This window comes from Microcebus murinus, chromosome 29, assembly GCF_040939455.1.
Source record: "Microcebus murinus isolate Inina chromosome 29, M.murinus_Inina_mat1.0, whole genome shotgun sequence".
Classification (NCBI taxonomy): domain Eukaryota; kingdom Metazoa; phylum Chordata; class Mammalia; order Primates; family Cheirogaleidae; genus Microcebus; species Microcebus murinus.
Window position 1 is genome coordinate 1,097,129 of NC_134132.1, and position 12,515 is coordinate 1,109,643.

At 38.3% G+C, this 12,515-nt stretch overlaps 1 protein-coding gene across 4 annotated transcripts in view; it reads right to left on the reverse strand.

Annotated features, from left to right (window-relative positions):
• BANK1 (B cell scaffold protein with ankyrin repeats 1) overlaps positions 1–12,515 on the reverse strand; it is a 252,856-nt gene that overhangs the window by 25,312 nt on the left and 215,029 nt on the right. For 3 of the 4 annotated variants that reach the window (XM_075998580.1, XM_075998583.1, XM_075998582.1), the window contains exon 9: positions 6,416–6,721. In XM_075998580.1, the coding sequence (XP_075854695.1) occupies positions 6,416–6,721 (306 nt within the window). The remainder of the gene's footprint in view (positions 1–6,415; positions 6,722–12,515) is intronic. The other variant, XM_075998581.1, reaches the window with a different exon arrangement.

Sequence of the window (12,515 nt, forward strand, 5' to 3'; positions counted from 1 at the left end):
CCACCCCCACTCCCTGTATCAGGAAATGTTGCCATCCTAAGAAATACCAGTGGGATCATGATTTACATTTTGTCATATTTCATTGGATGATAAAAGTTGGTACTCTAAATTTTTTCTCCCCTGAACTTAAAGATAAACTGTCTGATTAGGCTCACTTTGAACAAACACTAAATACTAGTATTGCTAATAAGACTCGAACTATGTAAATGCAGACTGGAAATTCCAGAAGGACGGGGTTATGCCCCTTTGTTCTAGATAGTGTTTGATATTAGCAGTTAATCAGTACTTTGGAAAAGTCATACAAGATGATGGCTTGGCATACAAAACCCATGCAAAGGCAAGAAGCAAAAGGCATCCGAAGTGGGCAGACACCGCGAGTCCGCCCAGCGCTGTGTCTCAGAACACTTTGTGTCATGGTGACAGTCATTTCCTGCATGCTGCTCTGTGCCAGCCACTGCCCACATGTAGCTTTAGTTCTCATGAAAACCCTGTGAAATAGACATTAGCGTCCCTTTAAAAGCAAGAACAAAAACAAAAGAAGCCAGGTCATGTAACTCGCACAGAACACAGCTGTACGTGGCAAAGCCTTAAGTCACATTCAGTCCACCCGGGCTGGCAGTCTTCGTGCATCCGGCTGCCCCGAGCCGCTGGTGTCGCGGGAGCCTCCTCTCCGCGCGACCCCAGGGAGGGTCTTAGTGTTCTGTAACTGCTACTTATTTAGAGTTAAAAAGATGCACACATTAAAAGTCCTGGTGGAAAATATTGTGAATTCAGGAAATGGTGAGTAAAAGACAATTATGTGTGGACAGCTGTTTTACATAGTTGCTTGATACACCTATGGTTTCATCTTTAAATTAGCATTCTGTAAAGTATTTAAATATTTAAGCTGGCTTAAAAATGGGAATAATCTAGGTCAGAGTTGCTAAGCAGTGGTACCGTTGACATTTTAGACGGGGTAATTGTTTGCTGGGGGCCGGCTTGTGCATTCTGGGATGTTTGGCAGCGTCCCAGGCCTCTGCCTACGAGATGCCACCAGTACCGTCCTTGTCATGACGATCAAAATGTTCCAGATGTTGCCAAGTGTCTTCTGAGAGGCAAGTCACCGCTAGTCCAGAACTGCTGCGGCAGGCAATTAAGCTCCTTACTGAAGAGGCACTTAGCATCTAGCTAGTTTGGTAGTGTCATACGTTAGGTGGCAAAAGACCAGAATTCCCTCTGCTTCTGAGTGAAATCTAAGTGCGTGATAATATTTGCATTCATTTTCTCAGGTAACGCAAATAACTTAATGTCAATTCACAGCACGGTTGATAATTGCCTCCTCCCTACTTCACTGGTGTAAAGGAACTGAATCCTTGGAAGATGGGGACAAGTTCATCATTATTATGCCAGTGCTCTGGCAGAGGGTCTGCAAAGCCCTTCTCTTGTTTCATTGAGTGTCCCTGTGAAAAAGCCAGGGGCCAGGTGTTCTGCTGTGAGAAGGCAAGAAGCAGCAGATAAAAGCACCGGGGTCCCCAAGCAGCCCCGGCCCCTTCCGCGGGCAGGGCGAGCGCAGGTCAGAGCGCCCGCTCCTTCGTGGAGCCGCACAGGACCCTGTCAAGGAAAGGCTGAGGCTGCGTCACAGGAGAAAGGCAGGGACACGGGGCTTCCAAACAGGATGATAAACACGTCACTCTATTCTGCGAGCACACCTGTGGGGCACGTGCCATGTTGCACAGCTAAATGGTCTGGGCAGGGTCACCAGCCAGAGAGAGGCCCGAGGCACTTGATCTGAGACCCACTGTAATCCACTTGATCATGTTTGCTAATGAGGACAGAGACCATTCTACCCTGTCACATTTACAGTGATACAGATTAATTTTCCTAAGAGTTTCTACTAGGTCTTTTTTTTTCTTTTCACATTTCAATTGCATTGTACATGATCAATTTCAAGTACAAGTGAATTGCAAGTGGAAAATTTCTGAGAGCAACTGAGTTGTGCTTGACATTTCGGGGTCCCAGTAGCTGAGTAGCTCTCTGAAAGGTCACACACAACTCTGTTGCACTGCAAAATGCCAAGGCCAACTCAGTAGCAATTGGAAATTGAAAGGGAAATTATATTCTGCCCCAGATCAGTCACATGGACTCTGAAGAAGGATCTTTGTTCTACTAATTGTGTGATGAGGAAATGGAAAATTGTCCATTGATGTTGAAAAATTTTACCCAATAGGCATTCATCTCTTTGCATGATTTATGAATATAGTTTTACGACCAATCTGTCTTTGCTATGCCAGGAGCTCATTTTCTTTCCTTGATTTGTCTTAAATCAAGAATTCTGTCACTAAAGAAGACTATAAATCCATGTTAATTCCTCTATATTCTTGAAGCTTAATGTACCTGATCCTTTTCAATATCACAGGGAGAAAAAAGTAGACAGAATATGATATCTGAAAATAGACTTCAGAAATTTTCTATTTAAGAAAAATGAGTTATTCTTGTTGTGCTTGTTAACCTAAGATTAGATTTAGTACAACAGCAATGGGATAAAAAATCAGAAGCACATCTCTTGGTAAAGTAAACCAACACAGGTTAGGGTTAGCATTCTTAGCAAGTCACACTTCCAGGGGTGGGGATAGCAGTGCTGGTGGCAACAGAGCTTCCTCTCACAGATTGGACTTCGTGAGAACAGAATGTTGGGCTGTAGGGCAATATCTCGCTCCAGGGTGGGCAGCCTGCAGCCCCAAGGCCACATGTGGCCTCCCATCCCTGAGTGTGGCCCCTCGACCAAATCTAAACTTCACAGAACAAATCCCTTTATTAAGAGGATTTGTTCTGTAAAATTTGGGTTCACTCAAAAGGCCGCACGCAAGGATGCAGAGGCCACATGTGGCCCCACCCCGGCTTCCACACCCCGGCTTCCCTTCACATTAGCAGAGTTTTGGCCATGGGTGGTTTAAAACAGGAGAACTGTAGGAATTGGTAGAGTAATATATTCTTCCGACTACCCTTCACAGTGTTAATGAAGTCTTCTAGCCACACCGATGTGGACCTTACCAATTATATAATTTTATTTAGTAAATATTCATCAGATATGCATAGTTTCTGTCAGCAATTCAGCACTGATCTTGGCACCAGAGATAAAAGGACAGGCAAAACCAGGTGAAGTCGATTTCTTCCTTCATGGATCGTATGGGTCAGAAAGAACAAATAAGTATCAGTGAACAATCCAGAAACAAGCACATCGGGGAGGGTGATTTGCGGGGCCGCGGCGCAGGCACCGGAAGCAGATTATCTGCCTCCCGCCTCTTCCTTTTCCTAATTTTGTCGCCTGGGGAGAGAAACTGAAACTCACTGAACATCAGTTTTCTTATTTCTAAAGTGAGGCTCTTACTGCCAACCGTGCAGGGTCGTTGCGTGGATTGGAAGGTGGCATGGAAGTTGCCAACTTGTCCTGCTAGACGACAGTGTCTTTCCCCCCCTCCACTCCAGCACACTGTCCTCCTGGCCCCCGACTCCACCAGAGTCCCAGAAACACACAGACACTTTTTCTATAATTTAAAGTTAGTTTATCCAAGTCGTCTTCTGCTCAGAATCTGAACAAAGACAAAGTAGAATTGCTTTTAACTGTAATGTATTGAACATATACTATACACCAAGTATTGGACTGGGTATTTACTGATTCTATCTCATTTTAAGATTGTAACAATCCTTGAAGTAGATATGATTTTTATTCCCAATTAACCATGAGAAAATCAAATCTCAGATACGAAGTTTCTTGCTTATGTAAGGGCAGCTGAATCTGAATACAGGTCTTTCTCCCAAGTCAACATGTTTGTTTTTTTTTTAATATATATTCCTGGGTTTCCTCTGCTCAGTCTCTTTGCTAGTGTTTTCTTGAGTTTCTGGAATAGTAAGGTAGGATTCTGCCCCCTGTATTCTTCCTCCATCCTCCCTGCTCCTCATCTTTCACTTTTGGCTACGTTAAGATACCCTGGATAGGCCAACATTCTGCTACCACTTTTGTCTTCTGGGATGAATTGGGGCAAATTAATGTTCTTCTAATTGAATGGATGGCTTTCTGGGAAACAGTGGCAATTCTGTTTAAGAGATCTGCCTGAGCTAGGAAAAAAAAGCAAAGATGTGATGAAAGACTTTTACCTTGTGAAATGCAAAGAACATCAAGAAAGAATTAGCTGATGAGGCAATGTCTTCCTAATGGGAGAACAGAATGATCAACAATCAATGGCATAAAAGAAGGAAGCAGGCAAGTACATCCCAGTGAAAGAGAAAAGAAAAAAAATGCAAGGAGATTTTGGTGACTCCATTTACAGTATAGCTTTTGCTACTGATTTGGGATGTGGGGCAAACAATCATACCTATGTTATATACTTAATTGCAAATACAAACAAAATAATACACTGATTCCTATCTCCATGTAATACAAATATCATAAGAACAAATTAAATTATATAATTTAATTAGAAAATGTGTTATAAATGTTGAAGGCTATCAGGCTTGGGACGGGTGAGATAAATAACCTTTACAAATTTCTTAAAAACTCAAGATTTCTAAGATTCTTTAAAGTTCTTATGCATGCATATATGTACAGGCAGATTATACCACTGCATTCAGGGAACTCCCATAATTAATACACAGAAGGATTTATGATTGGTAATAAACCTCTACATAATTAATAAATAAACAAATGAGAAGAAAAACATCACAATGCACTTATTTAACATGGGGATTACTTGAAAGCCTAAAGCAGCCATAGCCCCCAATTCTTTCTTCAATACTGTGAAGAAAGTATTCAATACTGAGGCAGTCGTCCATGATGGGAGGTTTATTCAGGAGACAGAAATTGAAAAGAAGTAGCTCTGGACATGGGACGCAAGGTACAGTGGGTGGCAGGAGGTACACACTAGACTGAAAACAGGGAGAACAAGTTAGATTGTGCATTCTGAGTGGCGAAATTCGCAGTCTTGTTTCTACCCAGTCTTCTTTCTACACTCTAATCTCAATGTGCTGGCAACCAGATATGTTAAGTGTAGACTACAGTTAGTTGGATTTTATGCTAGCAAAATTAGAAAGCATACAATAGAGCTGCATAACATTTCGGGATTATTCAATGAAAAAACTAGTTGCTTACCTCTCTATTACCCTATAGTCCACAAGTTAACAAGTAGAGTTTCCATTCAGGTTTTTGTTGCTTCATTCTTAAACATAAAAGCATAGCTAAGAATAGGCATATTTGATGGAAGTATCAAACATAACAGACAGAACAAACAAACATAACATAAAAACAACAGACACAGTATGAGAGTAGGAGAAAAATAAAAGTCAAAACAAAGATATTTAAAAACCCAAATAAAAACAAAATGAAAGAAAAACTGTAACAAAGAATTTCACTTCTCCCCATCCCTTATCTCCCCCCAAAAGAGAAAAGAATGCTGTAAAAAAAGAACAAAGAGATCTTGGAAAACAAGAATATAACTGCCAATAGAAAGATGAGAAGGAAGATAAAGCCAAAACAGAACAACACAACATGGGATTCGATATTTGTGATCCTGAAAAACTCTCTAAGGATTGAAGTACAAAAGATGATGTATCTTTCCAAAAAATTCTAGAATATAACCAAATTCTTGTATCAAGCTATATTTATTTTTTCTATTTAAAAGTATTCTTGAGATTTAGCAAACTTGTCAAAGAGACAGTAATATCTTAGAGATCACTATGATAGACAATATGAGAATTTCTAATTAAAGCTTATTCTCTGACTTCATAATTTAGATGATTGTTTCAATTGACATTTTACTTTAGCTGAAACATTTATTAATTTGTTATAGTTTGAGCATTATCAGCAGTAGATCACTGTTAAGTAAGTGTATTGAACAGTGATAAATAACTTTATATATAATCACTAAATTTCTTATACTAATCTCTCTCTCTATATATATATATATGTATATATATATATATATATAAAACACATTAGGAATAGAATGGTTTCATTTGAAAATATTAAGCAGAGATGAGTAATTGTGTTTCTCTTAGTAGATTGTGCTCTCTTATGTGGTATATATTTAAATGTTCTTGTGATATACATTATTTATAGGAGTTGAGCTTCCCTTTGAAGAATTATGAAGGAGGTATGAAATAGAATTTCTACATATATGCTATGGTTTCATATTCCCTGGATGGTTTGTCAAAATTATCCTTCTTAATGAAATATTATAAACTGGAACCCAAACTATCATTCTTATTTTCTTCATTCATTATGTTTGTAAATTAAAAATAAAATGAGGCCAAAACAACTCACCTGTGACTTGAAGACATTTCTAATCTTTGGAGTTTTACAGCATGAATCACATCACCTTGTACCCTCCCCTCTCATGTGCAAAAGGAAAAAGAAAATCAACAAACAATGATAAAACATTACCTTGAGCTATGTAAGGTGTGGTTTTCTCTTTTGGAGGCACATTTGTGGGTCGGGGTGTGGGGGCAGGAGGTCTGTTTATAATGAAAGACCGACTTCCAGTTTTTCTCTTCATACTCATACTGGCCAGTATCATGTCATAGTCGCTGTCCTCAATCTCAGCAAAAGTGTACGGGTCTTCCTCCTCTCCCTGCTCCTTTTCGTCTTTCTTTTCTTCTTCTTCTTTTGGCTCATCTCCTGTTTCTTGTCTTATGCCACGATCACACCAGGTTTGACTGCTTTCCATGTCCTTGCTTACCATTGTCCCTGCTTATGAAAAATTTATTGTGTTTACTCTTCTATTATATGCAATATTATTGATGTCCATCTATTACTTGCTTCAGCTTCCCAAAGTAGCTTAGTCTAATGCCATGGGAAACAATATAAGAGACAAGCTTCTGTCTTCAGAAAAATAATTTATACATTACCCCATAAATTCTAAAAGAAAAGTAAGCTGTATAACATACTAACATATCCTCCTGCAGTTTGTAATTATTAATTTTATTAAGAAAAACACTTTGATTAAGACATGGAATAAAATGCTAGCAAACAAAATTCAACAGCACATCAAAAAAAATAATCCAGAATTCTGGCAATAGGGAGAATATAAAAAGAAATATAATTCCAGAAAGAAATAATAATCCACCATGACCAAGTGGGCTTCATCCCAGTGATGCAAGGATGGTTCAACATATGTAAATCAATAAATGTGGTTTACTACAAAAACAGAAGCAAAAATATAGACCACATTTAACAAAACTCAGCACCCTTTTATGGTAAAAACCCTCAACCAACTAGGCATAGAAGAAACATATCTCAAAATTATAAAAGCCATAGATGACAAACACATAGTCAACATCATGCTGAATGGGGGAAAGTTGAAAGCACTCCTCTTAAGAACTGGAGCAAGACAAGGGTGCCCACTGTAACCACTTTTATTTGACATAGTGTGGAAGTCACAGCCACAGCAATCAGACAAGAGAAAGAAATAAAGTGTAAAGAAATAAAGCGATTTTCCCAAATTGGGAAAAGGGATGTCAAACTATTGCTTTTCGCTAACAATATAATCTTGTATCGAGAAAACCCCAAAGATTCCACCAAGAGACTCCTGGAATTGATAAATAAATTCAGCAAAGTCTCAGGTTACAAAATCAATGTACAAAAATCACAAATGTCCATAAATTAGTAGCATTTCTATATACCAATGATAAACTGAGAGTCAAATCAAGGGCTGAATATCATTCACAATAGCTACAAAGAAAATAAAATATTTAGAAATGTACTTAATAAAGTAGGTGAAAGATCTCTACAAGGAGAGCTATGAAACACTGAGGAAAGAAATCGCTGAGGACACAAACAAATGAAAAAAAATATCTTGCTCATGGATTGGTAGAATCAACATTGTTAAAATGTCCATACTACCCAAAGTGATTTATAGATTCAATGCAATCCCCATCAAAATACCAATGTCATATTTCACAGATCTAGAAAAATTAATTCTATGCTTTTTTTGGAACCAGAAAAGAGCATGAGTAGACAAAGCATTCTGAAGCAAAAAGAATAAATGTAGAGGCATCATATTATCAGACTTCAAACTACACTACAAGGCTATCATGACCAAAACAGAGACATAGACCAATGGATCCAGATAGAGAACCCAGATATAAAATCACCTACCTACAGGCAAGTGATCTTTGACAAAGCATACTGGGGAAATGACGCTCTATTCAATAAATGGTGCTGCAAAAACTGGATAGCCACATACAGAAGAATGAAACAGGACCCCTATCTCTCAGTACTCATGAAATTAATTCCAAATGGATAAAAGACTTAAATCTAAGACACGAAACAATAAGAACTGTATTAGAATATGTAGATAAAAACTCTTCTAGATGTTCTTAGAATTTATATCTAAAACCACAATGGTAATCACAGCAACAATGAAAATAAATAGGATTTCATTAAACTAAAAATCTTCTGCACAGGTTAGGAAATAATCAACAGAGCAAATAGACAACCTGAACAATGGGAGAAAATATTCATAAGCTATATATCTGATAAAAGGGCTAATAGATAGAATCTACAAAGAACTAAAGCAAATCAGCAAGACATAAACAACACCATTATAAAGTGGGCAAAAGACATGAACAGAAGCTTTTCAAAAGAAGATATATAAATGGCCAATAACCATATGAAACAATGCTCAATGTCAGTAATCATCAGGGAAATGCAAATTAAAACCACAATGAGATATAACTTACCCTAGTTAGAATGGCTTTTATTAAAAAGTCAAAACCAGCAGATGTTGGCGTGGATGCAGAGAGAAATGAACACTTATGCATTGTTGGTGGGACTGCAAGTTAGTAAAATCTTTATGGAAAACAGTATGGAGATTCCTCAGAGAATTAAAATTAGACCTAACTTTGGATCCAGCAAACCCACTACTGGGTATGTACCCAAAGGAAAAGAAGTCATTTTATCTAAAAGACACCTGCACGCAAATGTTTATTGCAGCACCATTCACAGTTACAAAGATATGGAATCAATCTAGGTGCCCATCAACTCATGAGTGGATGAACAAAATGTGGTATATGTATACCATGGAGTACTACTCAGCCATAAAAATGGTTGAATTAATGTCTTTTGTAACAATTTGAATGGAAAATGGAGCCCATTATCCTAAGTATCCAAGGAATGGAAAAACAGACACAACATGTACTCACTATTAAATTGGAACTAACCGATAAACACGTTTGTGCACAGAGGGAAGTAAAACTCAGTGGAAATCAAGTGGGGGTGGGGGGAGGGGAGTGGCCAAAACCTACCTAATGGGTGCAACGAACACTCTGGGTGATGGGCATACTTATGGCTGTGACTCGAGCATTACAAAAGCAATCCATATAAGCAAAAACATTTGCACGCCCTTAATACTTTCAAATTTAAAAAAAGACATGGATTTCTCTGAAATGTATAAATATTGTCCATATTATTTTGTAAATATAATATGATAATAATATATATAACAATAATATAGATAATATCTATAAAATGAATGATTTAATATCAGGAAATTGAGTTATAAATCTAAGTTTCAAACTCCAAACACTTTGAAAACCTATAATTTTCAAGCATAATACTCTTAGATTTTTTTCTTCATTTGAAGATGTTTTATCTTTCCTATTGCTTGCACTGACGTTTTGCCTCAAATTAAATTTCTCTGAAAATAACAGGGTGACAAAGCCAAAGGCACCATCACTTGGTTTCCCAGCAGGTGGTCTCTGGCCATCACAGACAGACCTTCAAACATGCAGCTTTTAATTTCTACAAGCCAACGTGACCTTATTCACAGGTGAAGGACACCAAAAGTCGAGTTCATGACATAAAGGGCAGCATGGATAATCCACAGTTAGAGAATTAATTTACATGAAAAGAATAAAATTACAGGTTTCACAATTTTTTATGGTTTTTATATTCTGTACAATTTTTACTTATTTTTATAAAAATGTGTAAAGATATTTTAGTAGCAGTTATTTAGAGGACAAAGATATGATATACTTTGATTAATACATATATTGAAAAGAGATGTTATGTCTCTCTACAAGACCAATAAGAATCTCTCTCTCTCTTTTTTTTCTTTTTTCCAATTAGCTCTTTGGTGAGTGAGAATTGATCCCTTCCCCCAAAATTCGTTTACTTATGGGGATTTTAGTGGAAAACCTTAGAAGCTAAGGGGTAAGATAAATAGTAGAGCTCAATAAAAGGATATTATTAGGATATTATTAGAACAAGATTCAGCAATTGTTATATGTAGGTTTATGAAGAGAGGCCAAGGGAAGCTCCCAACAGAGTTCTAAATCTTATTGTTTCAGTTAGTTTAACCTAAGAAGTATTAATTATCTAAATTCCTAGCAGTAACTTTAAAATCACCACGACTTTCCTTTTTCCCTATGAATAACGTGGTTTTCAGATGCTGACTTTGTGAGTTCTGTTTCACCGACAGCGTCACAGGTGAACCCGGATCGGGTGTGTGGGACCCACTTTCACAGTGTTTCATTTTTAGCGAATGTGTCAGCTCTCTCACGTTTACCAACTGCTTTCCCGACTCGTTAGCTGTTTCCCCACCCACCTCTCTGCCCAACTCTTTCTAAAGTTGGGCTTGCACTAGAAACAGTACTTTTTACTTTTTATTTTCCAAAGGATCCGATTATACTTTTCAGTTAAGAATGGGATTGAAGCCTTCTCAATTCAGGTGGTACACTAATAAATAAGGACTAAAATAAATGACTTCTATAATTCCAACTTTTGAAATTATTGGGGCAAGGGTGTGTAAAAAACGAGAAGAGTCCTCAAAGCTCAGGAACCCCATTCATAGAAGTATTTGACACATTCTAATTATAGACTATGTGGTCGTAGGTTTGAGTCAAAAAAGGGATCCAATAGTTATTTGTCAGGAATTTTGTGAAGACAAAAAAAGACCATGGGTTCTTAGTAAACCGCAAAGGCCTCCATCGTGTTGTTTATTATTAGTTTCTCCAGTGAATATGTCTGCAAGTCCGTTACAAAAGTTCAATGCCTGGGACATGGATGAGACGGCCTCTTGTTTATTTTTCTAGTAACTTGAGAGAAAGTGGAAGCTGCTGTTTTGTTTTGAGCTGAGGTCTCACCACGTCGCCGGGCGGCAGTGCAGTGGTGCAGAGCTCAGCTCGCTGTGGCCTCGGACCTCTGGCCCAAGTGAGCCTCCCACCTCAGCCTCTCGATGCGCCGGGCTGCAGGCGTGCGGCCGCACCCGCAGCTACATTTGAAGATGGGCGTCGCTGGCTAAAGTCAAGCCAGACAATGTCTCCGGCAGGAAGTAAGCGACAGCTTACAGTCTTACTTTTAAAGACCTTAATCTAACAATTTTAAGAAAAAATAGTGGTATTTTATTTGACACTCACTTCCAACATTAGCTCTATGCAAAGATGAGATAAAAAGTAGAACTGCATATAAAATGTAAAAAAAGAGAATTTTGAAATAAAATAGTGAGTTTTATTTTATTTTTCTTGTTACATTCGGTAGTTTTCAGGAGATATACTACCCAACATTACATTTGTGGTCCTAGATATCTGGTGAAAACGCTGGATAGAGCAGTTTCAGATCGGCTAACCAACATATCATAGACAGAAATTTACATCAGGAAAAACATGATTTAATATCAGCTCCTTTAAGAGATTTAATCTGACATAAGACAACCTTGCCTTCTTAACAATTAATTTTATTATATAAAATTATTCAAATCTGAAAACATAAAAAAATGCCAGAATTTTGTTGTCAGTGTACTATGTTTTCTTCCTCTCAAATATTAATATATCTACTCTATTGATACGTCTACCAGAGCTTGGGACATAGTGAATGGATGAATGATCAGAGGGGCGCTCCCTAGGTTTCAGCACTTCCCTCCCCACACACAGAGCAGGCCCTATAAGGCTCATGTCCATAAACTGTGGCCTCAGTGGGGACAGAGCCTTTGAGCACACCGATGCTAAATTGCATTGTATCAAAATTCACTTTTTGAAACAGTGTTTACATATTAAATATTTTACAGCCTTCCAGGACTGACGACTAAAGGACAGTGAGAAACAGGGTTTTGATAATGGGCATTGTTTGTCATCTTTCTCATTGAATTTTTTTCATAAGAATATTTTATGAATTTGGGAAGTAAATGTAAAATAATGATAAAAACATGCATGATAATTACTGGCTGTGAGCGTGAAACTGGAGCTGGAAGCTTCTCTGGCTGTGGTTAACTTGAGCAGAGAAGCCCCACATGGGAGTGGAGGCCCTGTCTCTCCTGCAAGGCTGGCAGGCTGCTGCCCGCCGCCCGCCTCCCCGGCCCCACCTGGGAGCGCCCTGGGTGGCAGCCCGCCCCGCACCTGGGAGCGCCCTGGGTGCCAGTAGGCAGGGTAAATGTCGGCTGCTGGTGGCATGTGGCCTGGGGGCCATAGTTTGAGGATCCCTGCTTTAGAGCTATTGTTCTAGCAGATTCACAAGTATTTGACAGTATCATTGCATTTTTATTATAAAA